The 13,108-nt window shown below is 41.2% G+C and overlaps 1 protein-coding gene across 16 annotated transcripts in view; it reads left to right on the top strand.

The window, feature by feature from the left end:
* The window catches only part of ppip5k1a (diphosphoinositol pentakisphosphate kinase 1a), a 114,172-nt gene extending 102,052 nt beyond the window's left edge, over positions 1-12,120 (top strand). For all 16 annotated transcript variants that reach the window (XM_061887333.1, XM_061887331.1, XM_061887322.1 and 13 more), the window contains one exon: positions 7,023-12,120. In XM_061887333.1, the coding sequence (XP_061743317.1) occupies positions 7,023-7,657 (635 nt within the window). In that variant the 3' untranslated portion in view covers positions 7,658-12,120. The remainder of the gene's footprint in view (positions 1-7,022) is intronic.
* Positions 12,121-13,108: the final 988 nt, after the last annotated feature.

The following is a 13,108-nucleotide window of genomic DNA, read 5'->3' as shown; positions in this document are numbered from 1 at the left end:
AAATGAGTTTCCTCCGCCGTGTGGCGGGGCTCTCCCTTATAGATAGGGTGAGAAGCTCTGCCATCCGGGAGGAACTCAAAGTAAAGCCGCTGCTCCTTCACATAGAGAGGAGCCAGATGAGGTGGCTCGGGCATCTGGCCAGGATGCCACCTGAACGCCTCCCTAGGGAGGTGTTTAGGGTACGTCCAACCTGTAGGAGGCCATGGGGAAGACCCAGGACACGTTGGGAAGACTATGTCTCCCGGCTGGCCTGGGAACGCCTCAGGATCCCCCGGGAAGAGCTAGACGAAGTGGCTGGGGAGAAGGAAGTCTGGGTTTCCCTGCTTAGGCTGTTGCCCCCGCGACCCGACCTCGGATAAGCGGAAAAAGATGGATGGATGGAAGTTGGTAATCTGGATGTTTTAAAAGTTGATCAACTTCTCGGCTTGGTGCCACAACCTTCTACTATACAGTGAGGATTTTTAAAGTAGCATCCCATTTTTTAACTCATAAGCAATCCAGCAGACACAGAAACAGGTTATGCCTCTTCTTCTTTGTTTCATAGTGAGTCACAATGTTATTAGCATCTCAAGCTGGCTAGTAGCAAACAGCTGGCTACTCGCTGGTGAGCCGAGGAGCAGTGTGAGCAAGGTGATGTGTCACTACGCAAGAAATGTAGTTTGACGGTGTTAACGCTTGCAATAACAATTTCAATGTAGTTCGGATTTAATTCATATTGAATTTCATACCACCGTTATCATTACCATTGTGGTATTATTGAATGTGTTTAAAAAGTACTTCTACACACACTGAAGTATTTTGAACAAGTTTGTTTTTTAAATAATTAAAATACCGTAGAAACACTGTTAGAAAACAAGCTATTTTCAGGCATGTGATATTTCCGTCTAAAGTCGGAATTCCGTCTTTTTTAATCTCGGAGGAAATAAGAGTGTCGACCAATCAACTACGGCGTGATATAATATTACGCCGTAGTTGATTGGTCGATATGTTCCTTGTGACCAATCAGGACATCTGTTATGAATGATCTTATTACCGCCATTTTCCAAATGTAAACGATGTCGGTTCTCGAGAGAAAGGACGCTTCACGAGTAAAAGAAATTGATAAAATGTCAAAAATAAGTTTCGATGGGACTGGATGGAAAGGGAAATCACTGATACTGTTGGGAAGTAGGGAGTTACGACTTTGTTCGGCGATTTTATTGGGAAAATCCATCATCCCGGAAAAGTATTGTGCACGTGGTGTCATGATAATATTGACTATGGATCACGAGGATAAAAGGCTTTGGAAGTACATGCGAAACGCCAAAAACATATGAAACAACTTGAAGCAAGGAAAACAAACTTTTCACTAGCTGGTACTTTTGGATGTCAACCAAAAGGGAGAAAACCTTACGGACTTCATCCTTTGTTTACATCGACAACTGCCGTAGACATCGAGAGGAAAGATCCACCCAAACAACCCACTTCAGTTGCAGACAGGGTAGTTAATAATGAGGCAAGTTAAAAAATATTTGCTTGCGAAATACGCATGTTTGTTTTAAATATTAACCAATTATTGCTTTTCGGAATATAAATGGGTTTTTCTAAAAATAAAAAGCCACGTGAAAATAAATTATGAAATTACAGAAATTCAAAGAGGGAAAGCTCATGTTAGGGCTCTCCAAGCAAGTAAATGTGTGAAGTGAACTGAAGTAATGTGGTAATACTGTAAATAAACTGTAGATAATAACACCGATCAATGTGACACCTGTGGATGTGAAATGAACACAAGATGTAAATATTAGTGACTAAATACTGTTGGGACTGAACCATATACAGTGATTCATTAGAATAATTGGGGTATGTATGTTCTATCAATGATGTTTTCATGTCTTTAAACACTAAAATATTTTCTTCAAATGGTGCTGTCTTTGTTAATTTTAGCATGTTAAATTGGTGAAAAACCAGGAGCTTCGGGGTGCGTTGCCCCCCTTGTCCCCCCACTTCGGCTCCCAGACCCCCGCAAATTTTTTCAGTCTTTTTCATTGTGGTTCAATCACATGCCTGTATTTCTTATGCTTCGCTTACAGTGTTTTAGTCTTAGTGTTTTATCTTTTTTAATGGTGAAGCTTTTATTGTTTTAAATATAGTTTTTTTTACTGTAGCATTTCAATATATATTTGAATGATAAGGGTCTAACAAATAAAATCTGTTATTGTTGTAATTCATTATTTTTGGCAGGTGTTGTGGCCTTCTACTCTGCTCAGCAGTCCTTAAGCGCACCTTAAATACACTTCCGGTCTCGTGTTCCCTTGAGTAAAGTACAATCACTCCGTTCTAAAAGAGCACCATTTGTAGGTCCAATGTGCTCAATTGATTAGCTTAGTAGCCGAGACAGCAATGTGTTTGTAAATTTAAAATGAGGTATGTCGTTTCTTAGTGTAGAAAGACGTTAATGTCCCTTATTTTCATGTTCGCATTTCAGCTACACGTCTGGTGCTAGCCAGTCCGTTAGTTCATCAAAGGGCAGTTATCAATCATGTTTTTTTTTGCTACTTTTAATAAAAATGTTATTATTTGACGTCTGGAATATTACTTCGGTTATCATTATTTCCCTTAATCGTTACATCTCTACACCCTTGTGTGATTATTATCCAGATCACAGCATGTAAATGGGGAGTTGTTGGTGGGGTTTTTTTGAGTACTTTACAGGCAGAATAGATAATTCCCATTACCTGTGAGAATGCACAGGAAATGGAAAAAGCTGTGTGTTCATGTCTTACATGAGAGTGTGGTTGGTGTTCAAAACACTAATATCCTGGTTGATAGTTAGACATGAATAATTTCTATAGAAGGCAGATATTTGTGAAAAATAAAGTCAGTAATAAATGGAGTAGTACGGGGCAAAGTGCGCCTGAATGAACAGTAAAGCAAGAGATTTGCACTGTTTCCACTGCAGTGATGTGCAAGCTTCTTGGAAAATGTAGTAAGCTAAGCTACAAATTACTCTCAATTAAATGTAGCTAAGCTACAGGGGAAGCTCTCCCCAGAGAATTGTGTAGCAAGCTACGCGGCAAAAATAGCTTGCCACATGAAAGCTACATTATGACTCAACGTACACATTTCTACCAAACAAAAGAAAAATGCTTAGTTTGATGGTTTATTAAAATAAACATTTGCTACAAACGTGCTCTTTGTCTGGCTTTTTAACATTTATTTCACATTGTCTACCATGTACAAAATGAGGGGAACAACACAGGAAAAAAATAATAACAGGCAGTGAAACAATAATAATGATAGATAAACACCGCAATATACTGTGTACTCTGATCGAGACTTTTCAGCACAAGATAAATTACTGTTTTAATAGAAACCTCAGTGGCATAATGACAACAACCTGGCCAAAGGAAAAAAACAGCTTACAGCAGAGCCAATGGGAGAGCCTCTATTCTGCCCAAACAACTGAATAAATAACCATAAATCCGTTTACATTTTATGACTTGAATATGGACCAAGTATTAGTGGTATTGGTAATATTATAATCGCTAGTGCAGACAAACTAACTAACGTGATCGACTGTTTATGCTGCTATGTTTACATCGAGTGGTCAGCACCTTCTTCGCTTGCCTGGGCCTGGGAATTGTGTGGTAGATCATAAATCATGCATTTCACCTGAATAGAGGAAGGCTGAGGCATATTCCAACAAGTTGGTACATTTAACAGCCAATTTAAACGAGAACGGTATGAAAAGCTGCTTTGCGCCACCTCCCTTTTCTTTGCGTGGATTATTAGTCATTCATCTAAACGGGAATATACCAAGATACTAATCTTAATGACGGCAGACCTTGTACAGTAAGTGATGTTTTATTATGTATGCTGGCTCTCATGAAGTCTGCAGTGAGCAGTAATCAGTTATGTTGTTAAAAAAAACAAACATGTCGTGATGCGTTTTTTAAATGAATACGTCGTGTATGCTTAAAATGATCAAAATATGTAAATACTACATCTTATTATACATGTGCCTGGTACTATATTACATATATATTTACATCATGTATATAAAACCTCGGCGGGGGTGTTTTGATGTTTTTAAGGGCTTTACAGGCAGAATAGTGACGCTCCCATAGGCTTCATTGTAAGCAAACTTCTGATCTCATTTATTTTATATTTTGAATAATTTTTTTTTTAAAACATCCGCAGTCATGTCTTTCATAATGATTATGAACGATTGGCAAAATTCCAAAAGAAGATCCGAGGGCTGGGCGATTTTGCCTTTTATTAATATCTCGATATCTTTAGGCCATATCGCGATACACGATATATATATATCGCATTATTTTGCATTGGCCTTGAATAAATACCTGATGCATATAATCACAGCATTATGATGATTCTATGTGTTTACATTAAAACATTTTTCTTCATACTGCATTAATATATGCTCATTTTAAAAATAGAAGATTAAAATAAAATTTTAAAAATCGGTCTTTGCCTGGGCCCTGGAGAGGAGGTGCAGACTGAGGCCAAGGGAAAAAAACAAATAAATTAAAAAAATTAAAAAACAACTCATAACCATGGTACACATCCCTCTTCCATGTGTGTAAGAGGGAAACATCAAAGAACACAGAGGACATTAAAGACATTAAAGCAGCAGATACAAGCAGACACTTCTACATACAGCTATGAATAAAAAGTAAAAGAAACATATACACTGTGGTGGCCTCTGCGGTGTTCCACGCCATTGTCTGCTGGGGAGGAGGGAGCATGGTCAGAGACAGAAGCAGACCCAACAAAGCAACCAAGACAGCCGACTCCACTCTCGGCCAGTGTCCAGTCCGAATGGATGAGCGATGATACGTCCAAGGTGACTGAGGTGTCCGACACCTGCTCACCCAGTCAAGACACCGCGAAGCCTCTCCGTCCCAGCGCTCAGTGCTAGCTCCGCAGCCCTGTCCCTTCATCCGCACCTCCTCCAGTACATCCAAACATACTCTGGTGTGGCAGACACCCAGCAGCTGGTCTCCATGGCCAAAAGGCTCCCGGGAGGCAGATCCAGAAGTCCACAAAAAAAGCACCACAGAGGTCACGAAAGTGGCACCCCTTGTCACACAGTCCCAAAGGGTCCCGGACCAAAAGGCAAAAAAATATAATAAGACATGAAAACAAGAGGGAAACACAAAAGGATGAGACCAGAGCACAGAGCTCCTGCCTACAGCAGCCACTACAGCAGCGCCATCTTGGAAAAAATCGCGGAGTAAGCACTCTTCATTCTCTAGTGGGTGACTTTTCAAATGATGCTACAAATTAGCAGTGGTGCTACTTTTTGTAGAAACGCTTCTGCTGCATAAATGTTCAACATGTTCCTGCTTGAAGTCAAACCACCTCCAGACTGTTTTTCTTGGGAATGAATTCTTCCTCCATTTGTTACCAGATTGGCAGGTTCTCTCTCTCGTATTACCACCCGCAACACACCGTTAGCATCACAGCTAACGTTACCATGTCGCTACCTCTCTGCTCGGGGAGGGCGTGTGCGTTGACGGGTGACGTGTGTAAGAAGGTGCGCTTGTTTTAAGTCTCTGTGAGAAGGAGAGACAAGAAAGAGGGAGAAACGCATGCAGTTTAATGCCCGCAGCTAAAAGCAACTGTGTGAGAACGTATACTCCAATATCACGATATAGTCATTTTCTATATCGCACAGAGACAAACCTGCAATATATCGTGCATTGTATCGATTTGATACCAGTACCCAATTTACGGATTCACCCACCCCTACTGGCTTGTTAATCAGGTGATTGTATGCAGCATGCTGCTACCAGCAACTCTGAGTGGTTTGTAAGATAAATACATAGATATTACCAGGTCGTCAAAGCCTGAGGTAAGGTACTTAAAGGCCTACTGAAATGAAATTTTCTTATTTAAACAGGGGTAGCAGGTCCATTTTATGTGTCATAATTGATAATTTTGCGATTTTGCCATATTTTTGCTGAAAGGATTTAGTAGAGAACATCAATAAAGTTTGCAACTTTTGGTCGCTGATAAAAAAAGCCTTGCCTTTACCGGAAGTAGCAGGCGATGTGCGCGTGACGTCACGAGTTGTAGAGCTCCTCACATCCTCTCATTGTTTATAATGTGAGCCTCCAGCATCAAGAGCTATTCGGACCGAGAAAGCGACAATTTCCCCATTAATTTGAGGGAGGATGAAAGATTTGTGGATAAGGAAAGTTAGAGTGAAGCACACAAAAAAAAAAAAGAAAACGCGACGGCTCCAGGTGGCGGCAGTGGAAGCGTTTCAGATGTAATTAGATACATTTACTACGATCATTCTGGAAGATCCCTTTTCTGCTTATTGTTTTAATAGTGTTTTAGTGAGATTATAAAAACATACCTGAAAGTCGGATGGCTGCGATGAACGCCAGTGTCTCTCGGAGAAGCCGATGGAGGAGCCAAGATCACAGCTGACTTTTTGAGCTGCAGGAGGAAGTCCCATAATCCACTGAAGTCTCCTGTAAGAGCCGACTTAACATCACAATTTTCCCATCCAAAAACTTGCTGGTTGACGTAGAAAACATGTTTGCTTGACCGCTCTGTGTTAAAGCTTCACAACAAACAAGGAAACACAGGCTGTCTCGATTGCTAAAGGCAGCTGCAATCCACCGCTTTCCACCAACAGCATTCTTATTTACAGTCTCCATTATTAATTGAACAAATTGCAAAAGATTCAGCAACACAGATGTCCAAATTACTGTGTAATTATGCGATGAAAAGAGACGACTTATAGCCAGCCGTAAGTGGTGCTGGGCTAATATGTCCGCTACAACCGGTGACATCACGCGCACGCGTCATCATTCCGTGACGTTTTCAACAAGAGACTCCGCAGGACATTTAAAATTGTAATTTAGTAAACCAAACCGGCCGTATTGGCATGTTTTGCAATGTTAATATTTCATCATTGATATATAAACTATCAGACTGCGTGGTCGGTAGTAGTGGGTCTCAGTAGGCCTTTAATGTGTAATCTTTGGTTTTCTCTTGTACTCCTGCAGACAGCAGCGGTCCTTCCAGCACAGTTTCCAGCGCAGGACCGTCTTCTCCCACCACAGCCGACACTTCCCCACGCTTCAGTTTCAGTGATAAGATCTCCCTCACTCCTCAAAGTAGCGAGGAAACCCATTCCTCTCAGAACCTTCCGTCCCAGCCCGCGCCCCCAACGCTGACACAAGTTCTCGACGCAAACGTGGTCTGCATGTCAAGCCCGTGTGAAGTCGCACCGTCGCCTAATAACTCTGCACAAGATGGCGGCGATGAACTCAGCAGTACTGACAGCCTACTTGATCATCCCGACCAGGAAGTGGCTTCTCCAGCCGTGGATCTTTCCAGCTGCTGCGTTCTGGAGCCTGCTTTGCGGCCGCCCGGCTCCGCTTTGACCGAGCTCTCTCTGGGCCGAATGGAAGGTTACTGCCTCCCGAGCTCGCTGCCCGTGCTGCTGGAGCTCCGAGAGAGCAGCAGCGAGGCGGGTTCCAGCACCCAGACCCCTCTGTCCCCAGATGGAGCGGATGAGTTCTTCGACACGCAGGAATCTGTGGATTTGTGGCTGGATAGTCCGGACAGTCTCCCGGAAACGGAGACGCCTCTCGAGGTGGCCGCTGACCCCGCGGAAAAGCCGTCGGAAGAGCCGTGATGCTCCGAATATGGACTACGCAGATCAGGAAGCATCATCATCATCATTTTGATGATCATCTGCAAGCGCAGAAGGATTGTCAGCTAAGCTATCGTGTGTCTCCATGTTGGCTCCACATGGCTGTGTGATGGCGATCTACCCTTTTTAGTCGACATACCTCAATCTGGCTGATTTAAGCAGTTGTCGACATTAGCAGTTGTTTGAGACTTTGGCCAGAGACAAAGGGAAGAATGGGTGACAATAAAGGATTTTTGGACCTACGACAATTTGTTGACATGGTTTTCCTCCAACTGTGCTCAATTTTAATAGACGCATTTTCTAAGTTGTGAAAAGGAAGATTAAGGATTGACCTTTGACCTACTCTTGCTGAAGGTTGGAACATTCTTCTTGCCCATCCCACTCTTCTTTCTGCCCTTTTTTTTTTTTATTAACCCCAGATCTGTTACAACAAAAACTTGCCACCGACGATGATTAAATCAACAAAACCACAAGACATGTCAACACGAACAAGAATGAGTTCCCTATAAGAATCTATGGAAACATGACACATTGGTTCTAGTCTTATATACAAACCCCGTTTCCATATGAGTTGGGAAATTGTGTTACATGTAAATATAAACGGAATACAATAATTTGCAAATACTTTTCAACCCAGTTGAATATGCTACAAAGACAACATGGTAAATGGGTTGTACTTGTATAGCACTTTTCTACCCCTTTTTAAGGAGCCCAAAGCGCTTTGACACTATTTCCACATTCGCCTATTCACACACACAATCACACACTTGACGGCGGGAGCTGCCATGCAAGGCGCTCACCTGGCCCATCAGGAGCAAGGGTGAAGTCTCTTGCCCAAGGACACAACGGACGTGACTAAGATGGTAGAAGGTGGGGATTGAACCAGTAACCCTCAGATTACTGGCACAGCCACTCTACCAACTTTGCCACGCCGTCAAACGAATCAACTTTTTTTTTTTTTTGTGCAAATAATCATTAACTTTAGAATTTGATGCCAGCAACACGTGACACTGAAGTTGGGAAAGGTGGCAATAAATACTGATAAAGTTGAGGAATGCTCATCAAACACTTACTCGGAACATCCCAGAGGTGTGCAGGCTAATTGGGAACAGGTGGGTGCCATGATTGGGTATAAAAGCAGCTTCCCAAAAAATGCTCAGTCTTTCACAAAAAAGGATGGGGCGAGGTACACCCCTTTGTCCACAACTGCGTGAGCAAATAGTCAAACAGTTTAAGAACAACGTTTCTCAAAGTGCAATTGCAAGAAATTAATGGATTTCAACATCTACGGTCCATAATATCATCAAAAGGTTCAGAGAATCTGGAGAAATCACTCCATTTAAGCGGCATGGCCGGAAACCAAGATTGAATGCCCGTGACCTTCGATCCCTCACACGGCACTGTATCAAAAACAGATATCAATCTCTAAAGGATATCACCACATGGGCTCAGGAACACTTCAGAAAACTACCGTGACTAAATACAGTTGGTCGCTACATCTGTAAGTGCACGTCAAATCTGTACTATGCAAAGCGAAAGCCATTTATCAACAACATCCAGAAAATCCGCCGGCTTCTCTGGGCCCGAGATCATCTAAGATGGACTGATTCAAAGTGGAAAAGTGTTCTGTGGTCTGACGAGTCCACATTTCAAATTGTTTTTTGGAAATATTCGACCATCCAGCGAACCATCCAGACTGTTATTGGCGTGAAGTTCAAAAGCCAGCATCTGTGATGGTATGGGGGTGCATTAGTGCCCAACACATGGGTAACTTACACATCTGTGAAGGCACCAATAATGCTGAATGGTACATACAGGTTTTGGAGCAACATATGCTGCCATCTTTTTCATGGACCCCCCTGCTTATTTCAGCAAGACAATGTCAAGCCACATTCAGCACGTGTTACGACGTGGCTTTGTAAAAAAAAGAGTGTGGGTACTTTCATGGCCCACCTGCATTCCGGACGTGTCTCCCATCGAAAATGTGTGGCGCATTATGAAGCATAAAATACGACAGCGGAGACCCCGGACTGTTGAACGACTGAAGCTCTACATAAAACAAGAATGGGAAAGAATTCCACTTTCAAAGCTTCAACAATTAGTTTCCTCAGTTCCCAAACGTTTAATGAGTGTTTTTAAACGAAAAGGTGATGTAACACAATGGTGAACATGCCCTTTCCCAACTACGTTGGCACGTGTTGCAGCCATGAAATTCTAAGTTATTTGCAAAAAAAAAATCAAGTTTATGAGTTTGAACATCAAATATCTTGCCTTTGTAGTGCATTCAATTGAATATGGGTTGAAAAGGATTTGCAAATCGTTGTATTCCGTTTATATTTACATCTAACACAATTTCCCAACTAATGGAAATAGGGTTTGTATATACACATATGTATATATATATATATATATACATATACATATATATGTATACATAGATATATATATGTATGTATATACATATATATATATGTATATATATATATATACATGTGTGTGTGTGTGTGTGTATATATATATATATATATATATGTATACATATATATATATATATGTATATTTACAACTGTGTATATGTGTGTGTATATATATATAAATACGTGTGTGTATATGTATGTATATATACGTGTGTGTATATGTATGTATATACACGTGTGTGTGCGTATGTATTTAAATACACACGTGAGTGTGTGTTTATGTATGATTATTTATACATGTGTCTGTATATGAATGTGTACACACATACATGTGTATGTATGTATGTGTACATGTGCACCTGTGATATATATATATATATATATATAAATGTGTGTCTGTACATATATATGTGTGTATATATATAAGTATATATATAAGTGTGTGTATATATATATATAAGTATATATATATAAGTGTGTACATATATATATATATATATATCTGTACACATATATATGTGTGTGTATATATACACATAAATGTGTCTATATATACAGTATGTATATATTTATACACACATATGAGGTTATACAGGAAGACTGTGAGAGTTTGGACACAGTTAAAGCGTTTGGTAATCGGTGAAAAATAAGCATGGTCTATCCTTGCTTGAGAGTAATGTATTGAAACGGATAACTCATTCCATGTCAGAGAGAACTGGTTTCCAATCACATAATCTAGGTTGGTTAATCGGATCTTTAAAAAGCCAAACCTGGTCAAATGAAGGTACTCACATGTGTCATATAAATCTTATTTCAAGCCAGTTCATGCAACCGTTTGGTTTTCTTTTTTTTTTTGGAGCATGTAACTGTCGACTGCAACTTTTAGTAAGAAGAAGGACTCTGTGTTCCCGGACTTCATGATATGTTCATTTAGATCAGGGGTCGGCAACCCGCGGCTCCAGGGCTCTTGATGAGGCTCAGCTGCATAATCGCCGACCCCCAGATTGTTTCTGGTGCCTTAACCGGACATCAACCGGGGTTAACATCCTCCGGTCTACATTCGGATTACAATATTGAGGCGTGCCGTGATGGCTTTACTTTTAACGTCCTCTACAATATGTTATCTGCGTGCCGGCCGGACGCATGCATCTCGCTGCTTCTTTTGTCACATGTACGCGATCTCAAGGCATATAGTCAACAGCCATACAGGTTACACTGAAGGTTGTAATATAAACAACTTCAACACTCTTATTAATATACGCCACACTGTGAACCCACACCAAACAAGAATGACAAACACATTTCAGGAGAACATCCTCACAGTAACACAACATAAACTCAACATAGAAATTACCCAGAACCCCTTGCATCCATGACTATTTCAGCCTATATTATACACCCCCGCGCCCCCAACCCCACCCACCTCAACGGTGGGTGGTGCTGGCGGGGTATATAATATAGCCTGAAAGAGTCATGGATGTAAGGGGTTCTGGGTAATTGTTATTTTGTGTTACTTTGAGGATGTTCTCCCGAAATATTTGTCATTCTTGTTTGGTGTGGGTTCACAGTGTGGCGCATATTAGTAAGAGTGCTAAAGTTGTTTGTATCACCACCTTCAGTGTAACCCGTATGGCTGTTGACTATATGCCTTGCAGTCAGGTACGTATTTCAACAGAAACCACTTACAACATGTTTTATGGGCTGCCAGGTTTTCTGCACATGCTGTAGAAGGCGTCAAAGGCAATGGCTTCATAGCACGCCCTGATTATTGTTGTCTGGGTAACTATCATCAGATATTGGCGAGAATGGGTTGCGGCTCCCATTATCTTCTTTATTTTGTGAAACGGGTCAAAATGGCTCTTTGAGTGGTAAAGGTTGCCGACCCCTGATTTAGATCAAACTGTGTTACATGTGCCACTAGTGGTACGCAGGCTCCACCTAGTGGTACATTAAAGAATCACTGAATAAATATTCAAACTGTGTAATGTTACTGTGGCCAATAATATTAAATGTACATTTTAAATGAAACTTCTGCCTGGGTTTCATTAATATTTAGGCCTACTACGCGACTGTATTTTATCACTATGGTGGGTTTTGGAAAGCCAAGTGTTGTCTGAGGTGGTACTTTATGCAAAAAGTTTGAGAAGCACTACTTAATCAGCTTATCTTGATATTGACGCTACTCTCAAAGACAAAAATGTATTTTTAACCTCTGAATATCCAGCCACTTTTTCGTCAGGCTTATGACAACATGTATGTTGTGTCAAGAGTAAACATTTGCGTCTGGACTTTAACGGTTCTGTGGCTTCTCTGAAACTGATTTTTGTGCTTGTGTTACTTGATTGGCAACACTGAATGGTCCCTAGTGTGTGAATGTGAGTGTGAATGTTGTTTGTCTATCTGTGTTGGACCTGCAATGAGATGGCGACTTGTCCAGGGTGTACACCGCCTTGTAGCTGAGATAGGCACCAGCGCCCCCTGTGACCCCAAAAGGGAATAAGCGGTAGGAAATGGATGGATGGGAAAGAAAGCGGATTGCGTGCAAAGTAACTAAGTGTTTATATATATACAGTTGTGGTCAAAAGTTTACATACACTTGTAAAGAACATAATGTCGTGGCTGTTTTGAATTTCCAATCATTTCTACAACGCATTTTGTTTGTGATAGAGTGGTTGGAGCTCTTACATGTTGGTCACAAAAAACATTCATGAAGTTTGCTTCTTTTATGAATGTATTATGGGTCTACTTAAAACGTGAGCAAATCTACTGGGTCAAAAGTATACATACAGCAATGTTAATATTTGCTTACATGTCCCTTGGCAAGTTTCACTGCAATAAGGCGTTTTTGGTAGCCATCCACAAGCTTCTGGCAAGCTTCTGGTGGACTTTTTGACCACTCATACATCCATCCATTTTCTACCGCTTGTCCCTTTTGGGGTCGCTCAGCTGCATTCGGGCGGTAGGCGGGGTGCACCCTGGACAAGTCGCCCCCTCATCGCAGACCACTCATACAAAT

The sequence above is a fragment of the Nerophis ophidion genome, linkage group LG25, assembly GCF_033978795.1.
Source record: "Nerophis ophidion isolate RoL-2023_Sa linkage group LG25, RoL_Noph_v1.0, whole genome shotgun sequence".
Lineage (NCBI taxonomy): Eukaryota > Metazoa > Chordata > Actinopteri > Syngnathiformes > Syngnathidae > Nerophis > Nerophis ophidion.
Note: the sequence above shows the minus strand (reverse complement) of the source record. Positions and strands in the feature narration are given on the sequence as shown.